General features: G+C 38.2%; 2 protein-coding genes across 3 annotated transcripts in view; one reads left to right on the top strand and one right to left on the bottom strand.

Moving 5' to 3' along the window:
* Positions 1 to 18,992, top strand: part of FBXL5 (F-box and leucine rich repeat protein 5) — a 36,683-nt gene extending 17,691 nt beyond the window's left edge. For both annotated transcript variants that reach the window (XM_059817608.1, XM_059817610.1), the window contains exons 5-11: positions 1,161 to 1,343; positions 3,886 to 4,011; positions 4,955 to 5,103; positions 5,303 to 5,385; positions 7,110 to 7,832; positions 10,303 to 10,451; positions 18,361 to 18,992. In XM_059817608.1, coding sequence (XP_059673591.1) covers positions 1,161 to 1,343; positions 3,886 to 4,011; positions 4,955 to 5,103; positions 5,303 to 5,385; positions 7,110 to 7,832; positions 10,303 to 10,451; positions 18,361 to 18,437 — 1,490 coding nt within the window. In that variant the 3' untranslated portion in view covers positions 18,438 to 18,992. The remainder of the gene's footprint in view (positions 1 to 1,160; positions 1,344 to 3,885; positions 4,012 to 4,954; positions 5,104 to 5,302; positions 5,386 to 7,109; positions 7,833 to 10,302; positions 10,452 to 18,360) is intronic.
* Positions 18,993 to 20,741: 1,749 nt separating this feature from the next.
* CC2D2A (coiled-coil and C2 domain containing 2A) overlaps positions 20,742 to 25,242 on the bottom strand; it is a 63,801-nt gene continuing 59,300 nt past the window's right edge. The window contains exons 33-36 of the mRNA XM_059817900.1: positions 23,891 to 24,013; positions 23,221 to 23,279; positions 22,555 to 22,732; positions 20,742 to 21,581 (exon numbers count right to left, since the gene is read on the bottom strand). Of these exons, the coding sequence (XP_059673883.1) occupies positions 21,393 to 21,581; positions 22,555 to 22,732; positions 23,221 to 23,279; positions 23,891 to 24,013 (549 nt within the window). The 3' untranslated portion in view covers positions 20,742 to 21,392. The remainder of the gene's footprint in view (positions 21,582 to 22,554; positions 22,733 to 23,220; positions 23,280 to 23,890; positions 24,014 to 25,242) is intronic.

Genomic DNA, 25,242 nt, shown 5'->3' with positions numbered 1-25,242 from the left:
GAAATAATGTAGCTTGCAGTTCTGTGCAGTTTTAACTGCATTTTAGTGTGAAATTATCTATAGTTTACCTGCAGTGACTTGCCACGTATACAAATAAATATATTGATTTATCAAGTGAAACTGTATTTAATTATATTTTTTTGAAGTAGCAATAGATTAACACAGGGGAAAGTTTACATTATGCTCACTTTTGAAGCTTCTTTGCAAAAAGAAACCTGATCCTTGTCTCACTGTAAAATCTTATGTACTTTGTGTCCTAACTTTAAAAATAAATGCCTATTAATTTGTGAAACTTGCTATTTCTAAGGGCTCCTGAAAACAATTTTAGAAATATTTTTCCTCAAGTAAATTGTCCTTAAACATAACCTTAAAAATTCTCTTAAAACGGCAAAAAAACCCATTAACCAAAGCACTGAATTTGTTATTTTGCGTAGCTTGCAGCTCTTTGTACTGTGGCAGTAAGGGAGAGCTATTGGAGATAGTTCCTACTGCTGTCCATTGAAGTATTAATGACAGTGGTCAAATTTTAGTCTCTAACCTAATATTTAGTATTACCTTCCAACCTGAATGGCTTGTCACCATTCAGAAGTTAAAATTAATTGTCTGTGCTAGCAGTTAAAGCTAGAAATAAAATACGAGACAGCTGCAAAGAGTGAAGCATGGACTACTTGCTGTCAAGAAGCTAAGTGCTTTCGCTGAGAGTGATCCCAGCTGGTAGATTGTGTGTGCTAGTACTGTTTCCTGAGAATGTGGCAAAGCAGGTGTATATATAACCTATGACATAAGGCATTTTTTAAAAGCATTTCATTTATAGCAGATACTGCTTTCATCTTGCTGTGGTTGAGTAGCAGCAGTTTACTTCTGTCCAGAGCTTTTTTTGGACCCTTGCGGGGTGAGAGTTGGAAGAAACACTAGCACGTTGAGAAAGTGGCAAACAGAAAACTAAGCTATTTTTTTGTTTGTTTGTTTAAGGTGGTATTACAGTCCAGCTTTTTAAAGCCCAAGCTATACCTATTTTTTTTTCAAATCTTTTGTCAAACAATTGTTTAAAATTCTTTTCAGACACTATTTTTTCTATTGCCCTAGTCAAAATGTGAGTTCCACTGTTATTTAAAGCTGTGAGGCTGTGCTTCACTTAACACACACTTTCTGTATTTCAGAAACCGAAGTAACAGGTCACACCACAAATATTACTGATCTTCCTCCTGAAGTAATGCTGACCATTTTCAGTTACCTTAACCCCCAAGAGTTATGTCAGTGTAGTCAAGTAAGCACTGAATGGTCGCAGTTGGCTAAAACTGGATCTCTCTGGAAACATCTTTACCCTGTTCGCTGGGCCAGAGGTAAGTTAAATTTAATTCTTCCTTTGAAAGTGTGTCAATTATTAGACTTTGAGTCTAGAGAAGAGAATGTTTCAGTATGGGCTGTCAACCTGACAGCCGAGTATGCTTCTGGCAAGGATGGTGCCCTGAAACTTGGTTAAATGTTAAAAATCCCCAAAACATATTTCCATCTTGTAGAATTAAGAAACTAAAAGTTGTCTTGGTTGTAACTCATGAGTAGCTCTTGTATACAAACTGTTAACTAGTTATACTGAGGTTTGTTTGCTTGTATGAATGCTAACAAGTATATTCACTAATACAACGTCTTAATTATGATTTAAGAATCTAAGGGGTTTTGAATTATAAATGCTGCTGTTAAACCTATATCAGTAACATTTTTATTTCATTAGGTTACTAGGTAGAAATAAAATACATCTGTTTTTGTTAGTTCCTGACTAGTACATTCTCCTCTGAGAGGTCTGTCTTGTGATTCAGACATAACTGCAGAATGGAAGTTCAAGACAAATGGAGTTCTAACATTTCCTCACAATCTATTCTTACTTTCTATATTCAGACTTCAAAGAAAACTGTATGAATGCTAGTTTTAGTATTGATTCTTTAGATTTATCACTTCAATAACTTCTCCTGCAGTAAGGACTAAGTGGTTTTTTTATAACTTCTGTTCATCAGACTCTCCTGTTAATTAAAATTTCCTGTTGAGAAATGTAACCCTTTTCAAAGGTACCTGTTCAAATAGACAAAATACGCTGTATTCCAATGAGGCCAGTTATGAGTCATCAGAGTATATTTGTAGCTTTAAATATTTGTATTTGTCCATATTTATGTGAGTACTAAACAGTCACTGGACTATGGCATTGCAGGCTTCATAGTTGCTGCCATGTGAGTGTAGCTGAGTAAAAAGGAGACCATCTGTGTTGTTTAATAAGCTATATTTTATGTGCCTTTGTAAGAATTTTAAGAGAGAAAGCTAAAATTATATAACTTTTGAGATACATAAAAGCTAAAAACTTCTTTCTGGACAGACCTTTATGGCTTCTAAAATCTGTACAAGGCAGAGAGGAGTTAAATGACTTTTGGTTCTGAATTAATTTTTTTGGTTGGATAAATCTTACTGAAAATAATAGACTGGTCCCTGAGCTGTAAAAGACTGAGTGAAGAAGGAGGGGTTTCAGAGTTTAAACTGTTAAATTTTCATCTAAAACCTAGTTATCTTGATAGCTCAGTGCTATGCAAAAAAGGTATTTGGCAATTGCTTAAAATTACTTAACCTGTTTTTGGCACAATGGGAAGCTAGTCTCATGATGTATTGTCTATACTACTACAGTTGTTTGTGCAGAAGTGCTCTAAACTGGGTGGAAGCTTCTCAGATAGGATTTACTGTTCTTTTGAACATAAAACTACAGGCTTAGTTAAATTTGGAACATTTTTTTTTCCTAATACAGAGAGGGTTTCTGAGGCTTTTTATATATTAGAAATATGGGTTAAAGAAGATGAGAATTGTTACTGAAACCTTTTGATTCACAGTTGGTTGACAATCAGTTAGGATTTCATTGTTACTGTGTTGCTCATGGAAGAAACCTTGTTCATTTGGATACCATTCAACAGGGGTTGCTCTTGCTTTGGGGATAGTAGGATCCCCTACTAGTGAGATAGTAGGATAAGCTGTTTCTGTTCTAAGCACATCTATGCTGAGGGAGGCAGCAGACCTTTTTATACCGAGCCCAACACTACAATATACCCAAACTAGAGGTAAATTATGCCTGTGCAGTAACCCTCGGGGAGAGGGAGTGCCCTACCAGCTGAAACTGTGGAGCTGTTGCTGATATTCCTGTTCATCCAGATGTTCTAAAAAATGATTGTCTATTGATTTGAGTCATATGTGTGATACAATCGAGTATTGGATAGCTGTTGTAAGTAGGCTACTTCTGAAACTTGGGTTTCTTGATCCTGGAGTTGTCATGTGCAATAACTAAAACCAGGCTAATAAAATACATCCTGGTTGACTGTGTATTTGTGAGATTCCAGACGAGAATGGAAATGTCTTAAAGTGTTATACTGAATGTTGATGGTTAATATATCTACCAGAAAGAACTTCAGCCCTACACAGTCCAAATATTCCATAATAGTTTCTGTTATTTTTGCAATCATATTGGTCCCTACTAAGAAAATAAGGACAACAGATATGTCTCAGAATAGCATAATAGGCTGTGAGTTCTGTAACGGTACTGAAACTGTTCCAGGAATCTTTTGAAGCTTTAAAATACAGATCAAATAAGAATTATGTCAAGGTTCAGTCCAACCTTAGTTGAGATGAATACAAAATTCAAGGTTCAGTCCAACCTTAGTTGAGATGAATACAAAATTCAAGGTTCAGTCCAACCTTAGTTGAGATGAATACAAAATTCATTTATATCTTTAGGTCAGGCTGCAGTATACTGAGAGGTTTATCATTGCTATTTTCTGTAGTGATGAGAAGTTTGTCTTGATTTCTTTTTTTTTTTTTCCCTTTTTTCTTTCCTTCTTTTTTGGGGGGGATGAGTAGGTGATTGGTATAGTGGTCCTGCAGCAGATCTTGAGACAGAACCTGATGAGGAATGGGTGAAAAATAGAAAATATGAAAGTCGTGCTTTCCAGGAATGGGATGAAGATGCTGACATAGATGAATCTGGTAGGTATATCTGATTTTGGTGAATTTTCTTTTCTCCCTGAAGATGACATAGCTATAATAAATAAATGTATAAAATGCAGTCTTTTCTGTAAAATCAGTTTAAAATACAGATTTTTTTCATAGTTGATTCCAGTACATTAAAATAATGACAAATGCAATAATACTTCTGTTCTGTCTAGATTAAATGCTTACTAAGCCAAGTAGACTTATACAGTAAAAAAGAACTTGGGAAGTTTTGTCTAGCAACTACTTAAGGTTTCTGAAAGGAGTGCTCTTCTTCCTCGTCTTCATCTCATCCTGATTCCCAGCTGGGTGAAAAAAAGGGGGAATGGGGGGTGAGAGGGTGAGAAGCAGGCAGCTGGTTTTAGTGAGCTGAATTAATATATCTAGGACAGCAAACACAAGTGCTTATGGGGATGTGTCTGGAGTTAGGAAGGAGGGTAAAAGCTAGGCTTCATCTCTTCAGGAAGTTTGGGTGAATCGTTTTGCATCCTAATGCATTCTAGGCTTAATTTAAAATTTGTCTTAATCTGTTATATCACAGAATATGAAATGCTCTGTGAGATAGTTTTCAAGGTATAAGGCAAGTTGGTGGAAACAGCTGCCCCAGACAGCCTTGAGCAGTACATAATCTGTAGTAAATATTTCTCCCAAGTTCTTTGATGATGATTTCCTGTTAAGACTCTTGCTGTTTTTCCTTGCTGTTGGAGTTAAACTTTTCAGGACTGTCAGAAAGACAAGCAGATAGTTTTTAAAGATGAGACTTAAGTAGTATGTTGAGCTCGAGTTCAGCAAAAGTTTGATGTAAGGGATTTTCTGAAATTTAACGCCTTGTTAAGCTTTCTTTAGTTTCCCGATAACTTGTTCCATGTAAGATAGCAATGTGAATTCCAAATGACTCAAAGCATATTTTAAGTCTTTCTCTTTTGGTTTTATTTTACAGAAGAAGCAGCTGAAGATTCACTTGCCATTAATATAGCACAAATGGAAAAACGTTTACTTCATGGCTTAATTCATAATGTCCTCCCACATGTAGGCTCCTCAGTGAAGACATTAGTATTGGCCTACAGTTCTGCAGTGTCTAGCAAAATGGTATGTAATTTGAAACTGGCATTTAATATTTGTGGCTGTGCAGCCTCTAATTAATAACTGATGTGCCCCAGTTTAAAACATTCGGGTAGTGAAAATGAGTTGCAATTCAAGAGAATGTTAATTTGTATGTTGTCTCTTGAGACTGTGTGCAGCCTTATTGGCTTGTGTCTTTACTGATTATTTTCCTTTCCTTTTCCAGGTTAGACAGATCTTGGAGCTTTGCCCCAACTTGGAATATTTGGATCTCACTCAAACTGATATTTCAGATTCTGCATTTGAAAGGTTAGATAATTGTTGTTTCCTTTAAAAAAAAAATAATCCAGCTTTTTGAGGGGGGGAAAACGTTCAAACATGTCTTAGTCCATTGCCAATAAAGAGAGAAATAGAGAAATCACATTCAGGATTTACACATAACTAAGAACTAAACCAGAGTAACAAATCAATGAAATAGCAAGTGAAGCATGTAACTTTGTAATGACCATTTAAAATGCTCTGTCTTCAATACTGGATATGTATTACCTATCAATGTGTAGCTATCCATAACAATAATTGTGGTTTGTTCTAGTATTAGCAACTTGAAATTGTCCATAGATTTTGCGGATTCAGTCAGTTATGTAGTTCTTGGTCCGATATAGCTGGTGGCGTTTGAAATACTGCTGTTTTTAAGAAACCAATCAAATGGTGGGCAAAGCTCTAAAGCTTAGGTGTAGTAACTGTGGATTCCTGAGTTTTACTGAAGGCTGCAGAAATTTCATTGATGTCAGTGGGATGGTGCATGGATGCAGAGCCTACACCAGTGGGTCTCATAGTGATACTGAAACTCAGTGGCTATTTCAGTGTTCAACACTTTCATCATATAGAGCTCTCAAGTTTTATGCGTTAACAACACAGAAAACTTTACCAGCATGGATGCTGGAAACAACACTCTGCAGCCTATGCAAGAAGTTTTAGTTGAATTAAAAGCCTTATGGAATTTCTGTGGCTCAGAAATCAATCTTTGTGAACTTTTGTTAATCTCTAGTGAAACTTGCATTATTTGCTGCTCCTCATATATCTGTATTTCCAACACCCCAATTTGTAACTGAAGAAATGAGTTTGGCTTGCTGTAAATATAAATAATCACTTATGGAAAGTAAATAGTTAACATAAAGTATGGATAGGTAAAGGTCACTTAAGCTGTATACTTTTATAGCTAATAATGTAACAATATTGCTGTATATCAAATTTCTGTTTCAGTTGAAAAAGATAAGGCTGAAGGGGTGAGGTTTTGTTAATTTGAAAAAGTCTGATTTGATTACCATCTCTAATCCTAATCACTTTTATGGAATAAATACTGTACACAGAATGTGTTTGAGGAATCCAGCTACTCTCTCTGAAAGAAATGGGAAATGACAGAAGGATGATCTAAGTACACTGATATTTCAAGATGTATAAACAGCCAAGCTTGAGAAGCTCAAATACCAGAAATGAATATTACATTTGAACTGAATATTACATCTCAGATGTATTTTTTTTTTGGGGGGGGGGTGAAATTTGCTAGTTCAGTAAGTTCACTTTTTTCAGCCTTCTGAGAAGTTAACTGTGATGTCTAGTAACTTAGATGCCTCTTGCTAACTGCATTATACACAACAAAAGCTGCTTCTTGAAATTGTTCTCACATATGTATTTGGTGTTTTCAGGCTGATCTACTGTTTAAAAATTTGTTCAATGTGTGGCAAATTTGGACTTTTAAGTCTCAGAATATGGAAAAAATACAGGTTGTTACTGATACATGATTAATTTCACATTTCTTTAGACGTAATTTTTCTAGGCATATATACAGCACTTGGAGTATCAAAAACTAACCTGTCTGGGGTATTTTCTTTAAATATTCTGTGAATTAATTTAAGTATTTTACTTATGAAATGTTCTTTTGTATATTTAGCCTTAACATGTGTTTCTGAACAAAACCAAAAAACGGCCAAAAACCCAAAAACCAACAAACCGCTTTTTTTCCCTGATTTCAGCTGGTCTTCAGTTGGTTGTTGTCAAAATCTCCGCCACCTTGACCTGTCTGGATGTGAAAAAATCACAGATGTGGCTATAGAGAGGATTTCCAGAGCACTGGGTATCATATCAACTCACCATAACAGAGGTATTCTGAAAAGCTGCAGAAACAGGAATGCTAAGACTTTGTGGAAAAACAGAGAGATTACTCTGCAGTCCAACAAGAAGTATAATTGTTTGCCTGAAATCAACAGTGAAAACTTTATTGAGGGAGGAGATAATGAGCAGCATTGGACTAAACCTGACGGCTCAGAAAACTTCAATTCTGCTTATGTGTGGATGTTAGATGCAGATGATTTAGCTGACATTGAAGATGCTGCAGAGTGGAGACACAGAAACGTTGAAGGATTTTGTCTTATGGAACCAACATCCCATATTAATTGTTCTGCATCTTGCTACAGTAGAGACATTTATGGATTAAGGACTAGAGGGTGGCAGCAGCACTGTGCTTCTACTGACTTGATTTATTGCGGTCACTCATTTTGTTGTGCTGGGACAGCACTAAGAACTATTCGAGCACTTCCAGAGTCCTCTGCACTGTGTAAAAAACCAACAAGGACTAAGCAGTCAGAGAAAAAAGACTCTGCATACTCTGGGAGTGAAAAAACAGATGAAGAGACTGCACGGGTTCTTCAGTTTCTCAGTCTGTCTGGATGTTACCAGATCACAGACCGTGCTCTCAGGTGAGGAGACATTTTTGAACTATTTTGCTGCAGTACACTTTTTCTAATTTTATTTGTTGGTTCATTCTGTGGTGAATCTGCCTAGTTTCGGTAGAAACATTTTTTTTATTGAAGAAACTCTGGTAAGTTTTAAGTGGTCTTTGCATCTTTAAATATTTATAGTCCCAGACTTTAAAACTGTCTCCAGCTTTTTCTCTGGGGATTTTTAAAAAAAAAAAAAGTCTTCTAGACGTATCCTCTGAAGTCAAGTATTTTTGTGAATTTGTTGTTCTAGGCAGCGTTGCTTTTAGATTTGATCTTTAGTGATTTCTTGATAGCAAATTGTGTTGATTCACTGGTTTGTTTCTTTTCATTATGCCTGTCAATACCCTTGAAACTTTATAAAAACTGGAGTAACAGCTCTTTTAACCTGTCTGGATAATGACATAATTTATGGACAGTCTGGATTGATGGGCTGAGGCCAACTGTATGAGATTCAACAAGGCCAAGTGCCGGGTCCTGCACTTGGCTCATAACAACCCCATGCAACGCTACAGGCTTGGGGAGGAGTGGCTGGAAAGCTGCCTGGCGGAAAAGGACCTGGGGGTGTTGGTGGACAACTGGCTGAATATGAGCCAAGAAGGCCAGTAGCACCCTGGCCTGTATCAGAAATAGTGTGGCCAGCAGGACTAGGGAAGTGATCATCACTTTGTACTTGGCGCTGGTGAGACCACACCTCAAACATTGTGTTCAGTTTTGGGCCCCTCGCTACAAGAAAGACATTGAGGTGCTGGAGCGTGTCCAGAGAAGGACAACGAAGCTGGTGAAGGGTCTAGAGAACAAGTCCTATGAGGAGCAGCTGAGAGAACTGGGCTTGTTTAGTCTGGAGAAAAGGAGGCTGAGGGGAGACCTTATTGCTCTCTACAGTTACCCGAAAGTGGGTTGCAGAGAGGTGGGTGTTGGTCTCTTCTCCTAAGGGACTAGCGATAGGACGAGAGGAAACTGCCTCAAGTTGTGCCAGGAGTGGTTTAGACTGGATATTAGGAAAAATTTCTTCACCGGAAGGGTTATCGGGCACTGGAACAGGCTGCCCAGGGAGGTGGTTGAGTCACCATCCCTGGAGGTATTTAAAAGATGTGTAGAGGTGGTGCTTAGGGACATGGTTTAGTGGTGGACTTAGTAGTGTTAGGTTTACAGTTGGACTTGATCTTAAGGATCTTTTCCAACCTAAATGATTCTGTGATTCTATGATAATTTTGTATGTGCAGAACATCATGTTAAATATGAATTCATATAACAATTAAAGGAGAAGAAAAAATAATTGACTTGAACATTGAGATGGCTTCAAGAGTTACAGAACTCCCTGTGTGTGGTAATATTTGCCATTGTTATTTTGTATTGTGTCAGAAAAATGTAGTTATTGCTTCATAATGAAAATGGCATGAGGCTGAAGTAGTTGCAGCTACCTGCTCAGGTGTGCTGCAGCACTTAAGGCTAATTAAAGCTGCTTGGAGTGGGAAGACTTCATGCATGTATTCAACTGAAATAGTGTGAGGTGCTGCTGGCATTGAGTTGTCTCTCCGGAGACTTCATCCCTATTTGATGTTCAGAAGTACCAGCTGTTCAAATGTCTCCCGTAGTAGTAGTTCTGATACTCTTTCACTTGCCAGTGTTAGTCTCGCTCAGAGTAAGCTTCACATAGCTGTGCTTTGCATTTGAGCTTGTTACTGTTCAAGTAGTGGAGTGGACTTCTACTGCTGAGTTTTGGTTTTGGTGCTGATGAGGTCATGCTGTGTGTAGTTTGCATGTTACTGGTCTGTTTTTTCATGACTCAGTAATCTAGGACCAAAGGGAGATTTGGTCATTGCTCAGGTGTGTGATACATCCATAACGCGGTTGCATCAGCAGCCAAACTCTCTTGCACTTGGAGGAAAAATAGAGAATTTCACTTGAATAATAAGCTGGTGTGTTGGCAGAGAGAGGCTCCGCTGTCAGATGCAGGAAAATACAACTATGGATTCCAAAATAATTTTAATAAAAAAGAAGACTCAAACTTTCGGAAGAGTAATGCACCAAACTTGGGAGTGTCATGTTTTCAGGGTGGGTTGTGGAATAGACATCACCTTGGAAGAGTTGCCAAAATCAGCGCTGTTTTGGAGAAGAATGTCTTGGTAGTTCTTTTAAATACGTGGTCATCTCTGGAGTCATTCATAAACGAAGTGATTTACCATTTAAGTCTGTCAGAAGGAATTGTTAGTTTCTGTAGTAATCGGTTCATTTTTCAGGTCTGTTATGCAGCTTCAGGGGTGATCCCCTTTATAGGGTATGAGACTGACAGATTTAAAACTACATGGTTTATTAGAGGTGCATGGGTTTGGTTTTTTTTTTTGGTTACAAAACACAATTAAGTCTGTGACTTGGTGAGGTAGTGGAGTACTTGTCAGTCTAGTGCTGTGTGGGCTCCTAACACCTCTCTTCTGTCTTTCAACAGGGCATTGACTCTGGGAGGAGGACTGCCGCATTTGGAACACCTTAACCTCTCGGGTTGTCTCACTGTAACTGGTGGAGGCCTGCAGGATTTAGTTTCTGCATGCCCTTCTCTAAATGATGAACACTTTTACTACTGTGACAACATTAACGGTAATGTCTTTTTATGAAGATATGATGCTTTTCTGGGGAGCGATGTTTGGTTTAAGGACACTTTTTAGAACAAAATAATCACTAAAGCCCCACTTTTTCTTGGCTGCATAGCACTGAGTTTCACTGATTATGAAATGACAACTGTTAAGTCAGTTTTTCCTCATTTGTTCTTTTGGGTTTTTTTGCTTGATGCTAGTACCGTTCTGTATTACCTAGGAAAGCATTTTTAGTCCATGTATCTCATAATTTAGTTTAGCATAAATAATAGGGGCTAGAATGTAAGTCTCCATATAGCTACTACACACTTGCCCTCTCCATGTGTTCCCTGTAAACCATGTAGTTGTATGCTTTCTTTATGGTCATAACTTCAGACAGAGGCTTCATTAGTTTGGTACCAAAGTGGTGATTTTTAGGAAAGGAATGACATGGTTTTGCCATGCACACCTCCCATATTGCAGTAGTTTTGGTATAGGATATATTTGATCCTACCATCATGTGTCCTTATGAAAAATGTAATTTAGTTTTTCTGGTTTTGCTTGAGTCAACTTTGGGATGGATCTAAGCTGGGGATGGATCTGGATAAATGCATAAAATACATTTATGGTGCAAGTCTTTTCAGCGTTTACCACACTAGAATTCAGTCTGTTAGGTCCAGTAAGCTTTCATAGCATTAGAGATGGGAACCATGGTGTGACTTGTATGCCACGTGTGAATTTAAAACAGGTAAGTGCAACAGAAACGAAGGGAAAAGGAGGGTAATAACTGAGTTCACAGGATTATAAGAGCTAATTGTGTGTAAAACAAAATTATATTCCCTGGTAGATCATGGTGTTCAGCTTGGTAATTTGCATCTATATTGAGATGCAGCCATGGCATGGGTACAGGATGCCAGAGCTGTGGTACTACAAGTAAATCTGTACTGACATTTGGGTATTCAATCCACTGACATTGGTATAAGATGATGCACTTGGATTGGATCCTAATATTAGAAGTGAAAGTATTAAATCATATTTTGCTTCCATAATTTTTGCACTACTTCATACACTTTTTTGACACTGACTGCTGTGGGTTTTTTCTTTTAAGACACTTGCTTTTTGTTACTTCCTTCCATTCCATCCAGACTACAGCTCTTAAAAATCTTCTAGCATTTCAACCTGAAAATTTTAAGGTTCCTTTTTTAAAATCCTTCGCTGACTCCTTCCTGCATCGTGTTGAGTTTAAAGATGTCTTCAAAGACCAGTTAAAAGCTTTTTTCCTTTTGCATCTGATTCCTTGCTGTTTTTCCTGTTTTCACTTCTGTCAGTAATACCGGACTTGGTGTTATGGTTTGTCTTCAGATGTTTCTGTTTCTCTCCTTGTCCCTAAAATACACTATGTTGTCTTAGTATTAATTTACAAGGCAGAATCTCTTGTGTGAGTCCACCACTTTAAAGCTTGACTGTTCCATAATATCCTCAAGAAATTATTTACATTTAAACAGAATATTTTTTGAATTATTCTGTAAAGTTGTCCTGATCCTCTTCCTGTTTATTTCCTTCTTTTTACTGCCTGCTGGAAGCTGTGAGCCTATAAGCTTTGCTTTGTTCTGTAAAGCATCATGCGTGCCTTTGGATGAACAGTTACTCCTGTAGAGAGAAATCAACAGGAGAGTGAGGCTGTGATGGTCTGACTTCTCACATCTATTGAGAAATAGTAGTATCTCAGAAGTTTGTGGCTGTTTTCTTTAAGAAGGAAGTTGATAAAAACTTATAGGGGTGTCCTAGCAAAATTCTGAAATGGGAAATAACCTTTTATAACTGAATCCCCTGCAGTTTTATCTGGGTACCATTCTTTGGTATTTTCATTCAAACTTAATTGTGATAGGGCTGTTCAGTGTGAAACTAATGCCTTATTCCACTCTGTGGGCAGCAGGATTTCTGTGACAGCTTGAACTATTTCTGTATCATTTGGTATTTCTAAAGTAACTGTAGGGAAAGCAATAGCTGTTTCATGTAAGTCAATCCATATCTGAAGCTGTTTGTTTTTGTTTGCACGTATATAGATTGTATTATTAACTGCTGCACAAAGATTACTGGTCTGTAAGCATTTAGAGAATAATTTCATAATTTTCTTTGCCCACCAGCTTATCAGGGATTGTTTTCGGGAAAGGAGATAAGTTCTGGGATCATGTTGGAAACCCCGTCAGTCTTGCAGAACAACAAATGGAGCCAACAGCATGGAATTTAGTCATCTTTGAATAACAAAGATACCACTTTGTCGTTTGATGACATATAAGGGCTTTACTTTCACCTACAGCCTATTTTCAGATTTTTTTTTTTCTGTAAAAAGTGAGCCTAACGGGGGCCCTTACACACAGCTTCATTGGATTTTCTTTGTGGAGGACTTGCTGGACTTGTTTGGTAGGCATGTTTGTTTGCAATTTTCAGATTTTCATTGCAAGTGCTGGTCAAACCGTAGCTGCTCTACTTTTTTAGTAGGCTAAAACTAAAAAGGTAGAGCAGCTATGGTTAGATAGACTCACTTGGGTCTGAGTCACAGACTGCTGTTGCACAGCAGTAATATGATGCAATTTTTATGAGCAGAGACCATGAATTTGTGCACACTTCCAAATTTATTTTCTGTTTGTTTAGTATGACTTCAGTTCTTGGTTTGCATACTAATGTTCAGGATCTCTACCTGTGTTTTGCTCAACACTGGAGACCTGTAGTTAGATGTTTTCAGCTGTAGCTGAGGGTTAAATCTCTCAGTAAACACCCCTTCTAACTGCTGATTTTTGTTTAATGTCTAAACCACATTTCATTGTAAATCACACTGAATTCAGTAAGAAGAGTTTAATGTCTGAGTTACCTCTTGCCATTTAGAAGTTTATATTTTCTCATAGGCCGTTTTGTCCAGCTGTGTTCAGTCTCCTTAGTGTAGTCTCCGTTTTAAAGCCTGGAGTGCTGTTAGCTTCAGGATTACAAAATGGGGTTCCCTAATTTCTGCAGCAGTAGCTCTTTGCAGCTTTTAAGTATGATTCAGTTTCTAGAGTTTTTTGATAATGTAGTCCTCAAGTGCTGTAATTAAAGAAATACGGCATTAATGAAATAAAGTTGTGGTGATTCTGATGAGTCACTTTTCTTCTGGCATTTAGAATTTCATTGGTCATAGTTTGCTCTGTCTTCCAGCAATGGAGCCAAGACTTTGCAATTTCTGTTAAGATTTATGGACTCCTGTGTGCAGATTTATATGAGAATGCATTGTTGTTAGAGAGACCAAACTCTTAAAGTCTAAGTTCTACAGATAACCAAGGTGTTCTCATAAAGGTCTGTAAGTGTAACTTCACCAAAGGCTAATAGAGAGTAGCACTTAGTAAACTCGAATTTGAATTTAATATTGCCTTTATATATTTTTTAAAATCTAATGCTTAATTTGATCACTTTTTTGTAATTCCTTTGTAATGTATTACTTTTGCTACATTACCATCAAATATGGTATGCAGTGTTGATGATGGAGCCTCTCGCTGTGGGTGGCTGTGAAAAAGAACTCTTTCCTTATCTCCTTTGCGTTCCTCCTAGTTCATTTTTACTGCCTTCCTGTGGGCAGCATTAGTCTTTGTGTGGCTACTTGGTAAACTCAATAACTCAATCAAGAACTGGGGTAGCTGAAAGCTGCTTTTTTTTTTTCTAGATGGGTCAGGGATTCATCTTCCTGTAGACTGCATAAATATTTCTGCTGCCACAGGCGAGAGGTAGAACAAGTGGCTAAAGAGACGTGGTAGTGGCAGCCAGTTGTCCTGGCTGGGGTGGCTCTTTCACCGTGGTCTTGGTCTGGGTTGTCATGTATTCTTGATGAAATGCCTGACTTCTTTTTAGGAAATTTTGACCTAATTTTTCGTTTCACTAGTACATGTAACAAAATGGAGTAATCAAATAGTTATGCTCCTTTCTTACATTGCAAGATGTGTTTATATGTACTTTATTTGAAAACACTGGGAGCTGTTCATCATGAGTAAACAGGCCCGTATTCTGGGTCACCTGAAGCACCTGAGTAATCAGACATGCATGTAAAGAGCATTACAGTAATCCAGATTAGAGGTAACTAAACCAGTAATGTAGACTGTGGCAGGTTAGACGAGAATCTTATGAACTTTGCTTTCCCAAGTGAACCATCCCAAAATGTTTAACTTAGGCACTTCACTGCTAGCACTTGTTAGGTCTTCATGATCGGTAGAAAGAGAGGAGGGACCCTTCTGAAGGTGATTCAGCTGCACTGTAAGATCTGAAATGACCATCTCACTCACTGGATAATATAAAAGCAACTGTATACAGTTACCATATTGCTTAACTTGGTGCATCAGTGAGGTGAGATGAATTGGAGACCTTGTATATAGAGTCCAAAGGAAACAGGAAGGAGTGGTTTTGGCAAGATTAAAGAGGCCATTTGAACTTAAACAGAAGATTTATGGACTCCTGTGTGCAGATTTATATGAGAATGCATTGTTGTTAGAGAGACCAAACTCTTAAAGTCTAAGTTCTACAGATAACCAAGGTGTTTTGTTTGAAAACAAAGTCCAATCCATATGAGGTCAGTAGGACTGGGGAAATCGGAGATTAGGAAACCAATGAGATATAGCCAAAGGTCAGTTGTAGTAAATAAAGCAAGGGAAGCAAAACCAGTCTCTGTGGCTATCAAAAGCAAAGGCATTTGAATTTTGCTATCTTTATTGAATGTAAAAAGAACAAGCTAAGGAGGGCTAGGGCATTTATAGAGGAAATAAATAACCTGTGATGGAGGAGATGAACTGACATGTCAAAACATAAATAAAATGAGTCATAACCAAATAGCCTTACTGTTAAAACCACCATTAATGATGCTTACTACCTTGTAGTAAGAGCATAAATACCCTCCAAATTATGGGAATTGCCTGTATATGCTAAGAAAGATTGCAAGGTGGCAGATCTCAGGAGATGTGTTTTGAACCCTGAATATTCCATTTTATTAGAGTTCTTTACCAGAGGCTGTAAAGGAAAGTTAGTGAGGACTAGATATGGGATGAGAAATGCAGCATAGGAAGAAGGGTGGATTTTCACTGTGGTGTGGTTAATGTCATTTGTAATTCAGTGCCTCATAAATTAGGAAGTAAATGTATAAACTTTTCAGATGGTGCAGTTTACTTGAAAGTTTGTAAGTTTTTGAGATTTTAAAGTTGCTATAAGACTGGTTTAAATGTAAAAACTCAAAGCTAATTAAAGGATAGGAAGAAAGGGCAGGGCTTAATGGTCACTCTTTAGGATGGACAGGAGCCTGCGAGGTGACATCTCCCCCCGCCCCCCAAGAGTTCTGTGCTGCGATCAGTATTATTCAGCGTTTCCTTTGCTGTTGTGGTGTAAGAAATGCACACAGTAATTTCCAAGCTTTTGAGTGGTACTGAGCTGCCTCAAGTAACGATACTGGTGGTGAAGACTTTCAGAAGGACTTCTTATGAGCTTCAATATAGCTGTATGTATCGTTATATCTCTGGGTGGTTGGGAATAATCAAACTGTGATTGCATGAAACTGCATTCAGAGCTGGCAGTTTTGATGTGGAGACAATAATTTCAGAGAACTGTCGGTGCTAATTCTGAGATCTTTCCTGTTTGCAGCAGCAGCCAAAAAAGCCACCAATGCTATGCATCAGCAGGGTGTTGAGAACAAGATAGAGGGTGTTGCTGCATGGTCCTGGAAGCCTTGGGGCACTCACATTTGGAGTACTGCATGCGATTTTGGTCTCTCCATCTCGAGGAGTGTATGTAATGGAGTTACAGAAGATACAGAAGAGGTCTACTAAAAAGAGTTAGGGAACTGAGCAGCTGTCTTGCAAGGAGACACTCTAATGGCTGGGATGTTTCAATATGGGAATGAGAAGGCATGAAGGGGGATGACTTTACAGAACTGGGAAGGCAGTAGATGAGGTGAATGTGCAACAGCAACTCACGAAATTCTGCAGTGTTAGAGCTCAGCGACAGTAGATGAAGTGGGTAGGTGATTGATTTAAAGCAGATGCACAATGTAGTGAACTTCTGGAACTTGGTCCTGTGGGGTATTGTGGAAGCAGTTAGTATTAGCAGGTTTAAAGAGGTTAAACAAATGCATGCACAACTGAGCTATAAACAAATACTAAAGGGAATGGACTTTAATGTCCCTACTACAAGTTAGGAATGCTGGGAGTACATAAAAGGTATGCATGATAGGCTTATATTGTCTCCCTAGATAACACTTGAGCTGTTGCCAGGGCTGAAGGTAGGGGTTAGATGGACTGTCGGTCAGACCTAGAAGGGCAGTTTTCATATTCCAGTTATGAGCATCAGGAAGAACATTCTTAAAATGAGCAAGAAAAGGATGGAAAACAATATTAAAGTATATACTGAGTATTCCCTTCCTTGGGATGTTGTGGTTCTGTACGTTTTGTCAACAAGCATTTTACTAGAAATGTGACAGTTGCTTCAAAATTACTGATGCACTGCTTAGCTGTGGCAATGATGAGGAAGGTCAGCTACGACTTGGAAAATGCTGCTGCACAGAACATGCTCTGCTAAACCAGCTATTCAGAAGCACCGAGTCTCCTTTTTAAAGGACTTACGAAGAAGCTTTCAAACTCTAGCTCGTAAGTGACTTGGAGGATCAAAATTTAGTTCAGGTGAATAAAAAGATTTGAAAATGGAAATGAGTTTATTGACAAATGAAAAGTTTACTATTTTGCATACTGTAACTGTTGTCCTTCATTATAGCTTCAGGTTTGTTTTATTCAGTCTCATGCATGCTAACTTAATCACCTTGTAGAATATTGCTCATCGGTGTGTGGCATGAAGCAGAAATCTGATTTTCAGGCACCAGGTTCTTGGAAATTTAATTGAATTACAACTTTAAATTACTGTTCAAAGGGGAAAAAAACCAAGCCAGGCATAGCATGGTACCCTAGTTCATTACATGATTTTGCTCATCTTTTCTAAATGTATTAAAAACACCTTAAATATCCTTTGATTTGTCTCAAATACAAAGCGGGGGGGGAATGTGGGTTGTCCTGGTTAGGTCTTTACCAGTGTGTTTTAGTTAACTCAGCAACCCACTTCCAATTTATGATGGGTGCCAGAGTTCAGCCAACCTGAATGTAAATGTTTGTGTCTCTAAAGCAGGCATATATGGCTGCAGGAAATAAAATCCTGTACTATTAAATTTAATAGTTTCTTATCTCATGATCATTTTAACATTTCAAATTAAAGGGATAACAGTAAGTGAAGGTAAGTGGAGGTGGGTAGAACTACAGTGTTGGTTTATACTGTCTGTGCTCACAACTTTCTCTTTCTTTCTGAATGGCTAGTTGTTAGCCTTGTGGCTGCTGGTAACTGCAGTGATACTAAAGGTGACTTTTTGGCTTTTGAATTTCCAGTCAGAGGACATGAGTTCTCCCATGAGGTGTTCATGGAGAAAAAACCTTCCAGACTAAAAAACTATTTCCATTATAGTAGAAATAGTTTTGGAGATTATGGTTTCTTTGGTAATGCCGTGAAGTCATCATCATCTGAATTTGTAAAATGGCAGTTAAATATGCATTGTGAAAATATACCTCAATTCTGAAAGCTAGCTGTGAGATCTTGCTTAAACTTGCTCAAACTTGTTCATTTATTGTTGCTCATCGTACATCTGTGTCATTTTGAATGTGTTATCTTCATGGGACTAAGCTATCAGAGCAAAAATCTCTTGAAAAATAACTGTTCCAGTGGAGGTTTTTATACTGGGATAGTACTGGCAGTGTTTTGGACTTCATAGTGCTGAATGAAGCTTAATATATTAAAAAAAGGAGACATTTTCTGAATTACCAGTTTACGAGAATTCTGAATCTAAATAAATGGCTTTTTCTTCTTTTCACATTTGTTCTGTTTTTGTGCAGGTCCTCATGCTGAAACCGCCAGTGGATGCCAGAATTTGCAGTGTGGTTTTCGGGCCTGCTGCCGCTCTGGCGAATGACCGCTGACTTCTCATCTTTCAGTCTACTTCATTTAGCTGAGCAGGCTTCCTTTCATGCACTTTACTTACAGTTCGCATCTTCTGTTAACAGTCCTTGGAGTGAGAGTTGTTATACTAGCCTGACCCTGCCCACAACTTCAAAATCTTAATTATGAGTGTACTGTACAGTGTTGTAACAATCTCACAAAATCTCATTTGGTTTGCAGGGTGTTCGGTTGTGTTTTACTTAATTTGGGGAAGATGGGAAAACATTCAGATTTTTTTAAATGCCACTTTCTTCTAAGTTTGGCACTTAAATATACTTTACTGGATTATTTTGTGTTAAGTGAATGGTTTTTTTATTTTGAATCTGTAAGTACAATACAAAGCTCTGCAGAGAATTTGAAATGTATTGTTTGCATTTGGGTAACAACTATACATCTTTAGGAGCCTTGTTTCTTCCCCTTTTCTCTCATCCTGAAGTCGTTCCTTTATATTGCAAGATTAGGGAAATTCCCACCTTCCTTCTGCATTTGGTTTTGTATTTGGGCTTGAAAGATATACTCAAATAAAACATTCCCACCAATAAAAAAAATATGTAGCAGTTGAATATATATGCTTTTAAGGTGTGACATCCAGACACACAATGCCAGTAGGCTGCAGAGATTGAGTGGGTGGGTGTTGCAGTGGTTGCAGAGCTGTGAACCTTGCAATGTGTGTGGGGTTTTTGTTTTTTTTTCTTCCCATGGCTGTGTTAAGATGCATTTTTGAAACAGCTTCCAAGGAAGTCAGTTTTCATATGAAATCCGTGGAAGACAACAATACATTTTCCCCATTGCTTTGATTTTTAAGACGACCCCTTGTTGAACAGACCAACAGGGAGGCAGAGAATCCATTGTTGGGCTGTGTGAAACCTGTGCTAGGAGGAGAGATGAGTGATGTATGAGTAGTGCCTGAGTGTGTGTATGTGGGGTGGCATGGGGAAAAGCCCATGGCAAGAGGAAGTGAGTACTGCAGCCCTTGTTAAGTTGCAAACTTTAATGGCCATCTGCTCATGAGTGGCATAGTTGCAGGTTGTTTTTCTCTTGGGCAGAGGAGGGGTAGGTGGCAGCCTTTGTAGAAGGCAGGCAGGTATTTTTTCCCCCATCCTGCCTAATATTGAAGGCTGACAATATGTCAAACTCATAGTTTTTACCTGTTTTACTAATTGGATAAATTCTTTTGAGTAGTGTTTATTTAGGATAGCAGCCATGATGATATATGTAGCTTTCAGGATTCTTGGTGTCTGGGAAGTCAGCTTACAGGTGTAGCTGGAGATTACAATGAACTGCAAGTTTTGACACCATCTTGCTCCTACTAACATGGAAGAGTAGCAAGGTAAGAAAAATACCAGTGAATGCAGAGTTGGTGCAGAGTTGGCTGTTCACAGTTAACAGCTGAACACGAGCTAGAGGCAGAATGTACAGTGCTCAGTTAGTAGCCTACAGAAGATGTATAAAAGGATACCATTTTTCCAGCAACTGTTGCTTCAAGCAAGCTGCGTTAAATTGACTTTGGTGCCCAAAGGCTAGAGTAGATACATGGCCATTTGTGTAGTGCTGACTGAGGCGTGATGAGAATAGTAAGGTACACAGTGGGCTTTCTTATATCTGTCCTTGTTCCAGAACTCTCGGTTCTGATGCTGGGAAGGTGCAGCTAGAGGTCCTTGTCCTCCTTCCTGCTAGGTGGTGGTGGTTTCTGTGCAGATTGGTAGACACACAGCTGAGGGCTGAATCGGCTGCAGAAAGTTCTGTTCACTTACATCATGTTTCTTTTTCGTGCTTCTCTGAAGGGAAGTTGGACTAAACTTAGGGGATGTCATCAAGATTGTTCAGCAAAACATCACATGATGACAATGTAGCTATTCCTTTCTGCTGGAGGCTTATAGAGGGAACCTGTGGCAGCCACAGGCTCTAAACTAAAGATTTTTGTCTAGTGTTTATTAGATGGACTGAGTCCAGTTTGGAATTAAGCTCAAGAACTTAACTTTGTTATGTTCTGATGAATATCCTTCCTAGTTCAACCCACCATCATTTTTGCTTGGAAGAGTTTAATTAGTAAGGTAACTGCAGGAAAAGGATATGTATTTATGTCAGCATTTAACAGTTAACACCACTACTTACACACTAATAAGCAAATCTGATTTTTAGTAAACTTACTCTTTTGATAATCTTTTACTAGGGTAATTTGCAAATAAGGATCTTGTACTCCAAAGTAATTTAATCATTCTTGTATAAAATGAATGAGCCTTCCACTTAAGTTTGTGGTATAAATATTTATTAAATACTTCAACTTTTAAAGAAAATGTTGCCTTACAACCTCTAAATGGTGCTGGCATTATATAGACACTAACTATGAAGTAGCAGAAGAAGCAGCTTCTTAAAAATTGAAGTATGGCCTTCACTGATGGATCTTTGGCACATGAAATTTATTAATGGATAAACAGTCCTGGTCTTCATTCAGGAACTCAGGTACTGGAAAACTGTAACTATTTGTATTGTAACTGAATGACAGTGTCTTTGAAGAGGAAGAAGGTCTGTAGCTAAAATAAACTGACTAGCTAAAAACAGTCTTCAAGGCATGATTCCAGGAACCAAGTTTCACCTGAAAATAAGGTGGCCAAACTACCATTTTACTCTGCAATGTCACTATATGTGAGCATGTGTAATGCTTTTAAAAGAGCGTGATGCCCCACTAGGAGCTATAAACTACTGTAAAAACATCACCTGTTAGTACTGGAATTTTAAGCTCTCAGTCTCTTCCTTAGCAGTAATAAGAAGTTCAGCAGTTGTGGGGTGAATAAAGCTCATGTGTTTGCAGCTACTAAAAATCAGGTTCTCACTCTATTTTTAAAATACTTGGGACAGCTCAAATCAGCAGTGTGAACATTTATCCCCTACATAAGCAAATTTCTTGAGGTATTCTGACTTGTCTATACTACCTATTCCGAACAAGTGAAGCAACATAAATCCATACAGAGAGAACATTTTGGGGATAAGCATGAATATACACGGCTAGAGCAAATTCAACATTGGAAACTTCAATGGTATGAACTCCTGTGCTGTGTACAGCTTCGATTAAAGGTCTGACTTCAGAAAATGGCATATGAATAGGAAATCCAGACACCTGGGAGAAAGAACGAGGAAAAAACACATAAGGTAAGACAAAAAGGTAAAGGCACCTGAATAAATACAGTTTTAAAAATCTGTTTTACTGTGCATGTGAATTTATCTTTCCTGTTGCTGGCCTGAGGAGATGCAATAAAGCCCATTTTGTGTTTTAGTACTGCCTCCCTATTTTCATATACTCCAGGCAAGCTTCTGACATTTTTCCTCTTTAGTTGGTTTAAGTTCAAAGTGAAGATCTTTAGAATCCACTAGAATAAAGTTGCATTATTGAATACATACACCATAACTTTGCTGCTTTTCTGCCTCTTAACTGATTTTAACTCATTGTGTTCTCCTGCCCAGAACACACTTTGGGTCCAACAGGAACTGAAACCTCAACTCATTTTGAAAACTGCCACAGTATTGTTTCCATGTGTGTTTCACGGGAAGAGCAGAAGGACCTAACTGTTAGAACAGCCTGGAAGAAGAATGCATGAGTACACTGGTGGCTGCAGTGAATACCTAAGTAAACTTTCTTCTGTCTTTAAAAAGTGGAGCAAAGAGTAGACAACTGAAGTAAAGCACTTGTTAAGTAGACTGTGTGTAGCACTGCTAGGCACCAGTGCCAGATTGTTACTGACCAGACTTGAGAGCTAGTGCAGCAATCGACCCATAAGCATCCAGTGCTAAGAGACTGCACTTTTATTTATGCACTGGAGGTAGTGACTGTTGTGGTACAGCACTAATACAAGAACAGCGCAGCCCATTTAACTTGCTGTTGTATGTAAAGGTAAGAACATAATTGTCAGTATCTACAACTGAAATAAAATAGTTCATCACTCCTTCACTCTCTAAATACTACATTGGTTTATCTTTGGTATAAAAGCTCTTGTGATTTTTGGTAGTAGAGGAAATAAATAGCCTAGGACACGAGGCTATAGCAATACTAAATCCTGCTTCCATGCACAAGTCATGTATGTTCACAGCTGTACCCTGTAGTCTCCCAGCTGTTTTTGCAGCTCTGCCTGATGGTTGTCTTCTACATCTTTGCCTCGGTTTTGTTCCAGCAGCGGCAGAAAGTTATGTAGGGTAGAGGTACAGTATCTGTTCCAACGAGTTACATGCCTTGGTCTCCATTCCATAATCTTATCTTTCAATATTTTTTCAATCCTGCAATAAAATAGACTGATTATTACAATTCTGTTATTTACTGGACACCTGATGTCCCTTGACACACTTTGTACAGATTATGGGGAACATAAATAACCTCAGTTAAATTTGCTGCTACCCAAAAGCACAGAAAAGCAAGGCCAGCATAGCTATATGGTGCCTGTGCGTTCAGTAACAGAATGCGAGGCCAGGAGGCTTACAACCCTGTTTAGTTTAGTTTACACCCTCTCATCCCTCTACAGCATTTTGCTTATTGGGAAACTGTAGAGCAATGCTTGATCAGTAGTAGAGATTACCAGCCAGAAAGTAAAGAAAGCCCTGTGAACTACAGCTTCTGATTATTATTATTTTTTTTTAGGCCATTCTCAATTCCTAGCATTCAAAGCAGATTTTTTAGGACCTATCTGTGAATGTGCTTGAGGAACATAAGAAGATGCTTTACCTCTAGTGAACAGCACTGACAGCATTTGTTTTGGAGGTAGAATTACCTGCCCTGCAGTTCCACCGCAGCAGCCTTGTCTGAATCCTGATAAACTAATTCTTCAGGCTAGCAATAAATAAAAAGTTTAAATATCAAAAAGTGCAATATTCTCTAGTTATACAGCAATGTAACTTCAGGAGTTACTACCTTTAAGGCACTTGCATGTGTTCACAATTATGCTAAAATCTATTATTTAGTAGAGACATAATAAAAACATTAATGAGGATGATTATTTGTGTGTAATGCTGTTTTTTTTTCTTTTCCCAGTAAACTTCAAACTGCTTATACCTTTGATAAACTAGAAAGATTCCTGTTTGTTCACTAAGGATGTGTGTGCAGCTTGAAATAACGCCTGCCTAGCTGTAAGACAAAAATTGACATTTTCTTTACAATACTGAGCTACTTAGGACAAATCTTTAACACAACCCTATCGCATTTACTTCACTGTTAGGTCCTAAGCTCTTTCTTACATAGGTATTTAGAGGACAGATGTGCATTCATTCTGTATAAAACCAAATACTTTGATGTATTCTGCTTTCATTTTTTATGGATGGCCTGGGAAAATCTTTTTAAAGCCAAATGCTATTACATAAATCTACTTAACCATAGAAGTCCAAAGAACTAAGTCTGTGATCTCTCAACCCCTCCAATGAAGCTGGTAATAGATACATTAATACCTGAACGCTGCAGAGACCAGGGTATGGCAAGCTTCTTGAAAAGAAAGACTTCCACAATTTTGGTTTGCTGATATCAAAATTTATCCTTACTGGGGAATCATATTCTTGCATATTAAACCAAATCTACAAGAAAGCAAGTTTGTTTTAACTTTTAGTATATCATCACAGCTATGGGACACATTCTACTTAGATGCTCAGTCACATGTAGATTGCAGTTAGTTGCCTTGAAAGATGTTGTTGGGCTCTGTAGTTCAAGGTTAGCTGATTAGGTTGTCAGTGCTGAAGTCTTTAGTTGCTTCTTCCAGCAATTAACAATTAAGTTATTTTTCTTAACTGTAGGTTTAGTAGTACTTAAAAAAAACACAAAACAACCCAAACCAATTCAACCACTCCCCAGAACACTTTGAATGAAAGACAGAACTGACACTTTTAAAATACATGTGATTTAGAATATTAAATTCTCATCCAAAGAAGATTAAAAATCAAAGCAAACCAAAACTTACAATGCATGACACTTCAAACAACTTCTCCAGGTATGTTTTCAATACAGAAAATAAAAGCAAATCTTTGCTATATTTTGGTGCGCAGTGGAAGCCTGACTCACTGTTTCCATACAGTGGTTCAAAAAACTGAGGAGCAAACTTAAACTCAACTTCCAGTTTTCATTCAAATAAATTCTAGGGTTCTTTTTTCAAACTCACCTTCTTTTTCCTGCTTCGGACATCTCCCTACCTCGCTATCATGTCCCCAGAAGCTGTGAGGGTTGGCCTCCAGACGACTCGGGGAATGCTGCTGGCAGGGAACTGCCCAGGGTTTCTGTCCCTCCTGACACAGGTTCAGCTCTGCCCCGTGCTGCGGCCTTGGGTTCACCTGCCCTGAGCTGTGCAGCTCTTACGATGTCTCCTCCGTCCTTTCCCTCACTGCTATCTCTCAGAGGGCTTCCAGCCACACAATAAATAATATATTGTGAACAGGCACTAGCATTACTTGTATTTTATAGCAAATAAACAGGAGGGCTTGACACCAGGCAGAAAATCAATACAGTTTTTGTGCCCTGTAGTGCCAGCTCTGTGTTCTGCACATTGGACCATTCAGGGCTGTGCCTGCCCTTATGTATGCAACTCAAGTGACTCCTTCCAATATGCTTTATTTTTCATTTTTCACCTGCAAACTATTAGCTTTGCTGAATTACTACTCCTCAGCTAAGCAGTGGTAAACTGAACATACTCTTAGGCCATCCAAGTTGGAAAACATGTAAGTAAGGTAAAACCCAGTAACGAAAATTATTTGAATGGATGTCATGATCCACCTAAATGTTGATTAAAAAAAAAAACTTTCTTATTTTAAATATT

This window comes from Gavia stellata, chromosome 5 (assembly GCF_030936135.1).
Source record: "Gavia stellata isolate bGavSte3 chromosome 5, bGavSte3.hap2, whole genome shotgun sequence".
Lineage (NCBI taxonomy): Eukaryota > Metazoa > Chordata > Aves > Gaviiformes > Gaviidae > Gavia > Gavia stellata.
Note: the sequence above shows the minus strand (reverse complement) of the source record. Positions and strands in the feature narration are given on the sequence as shown.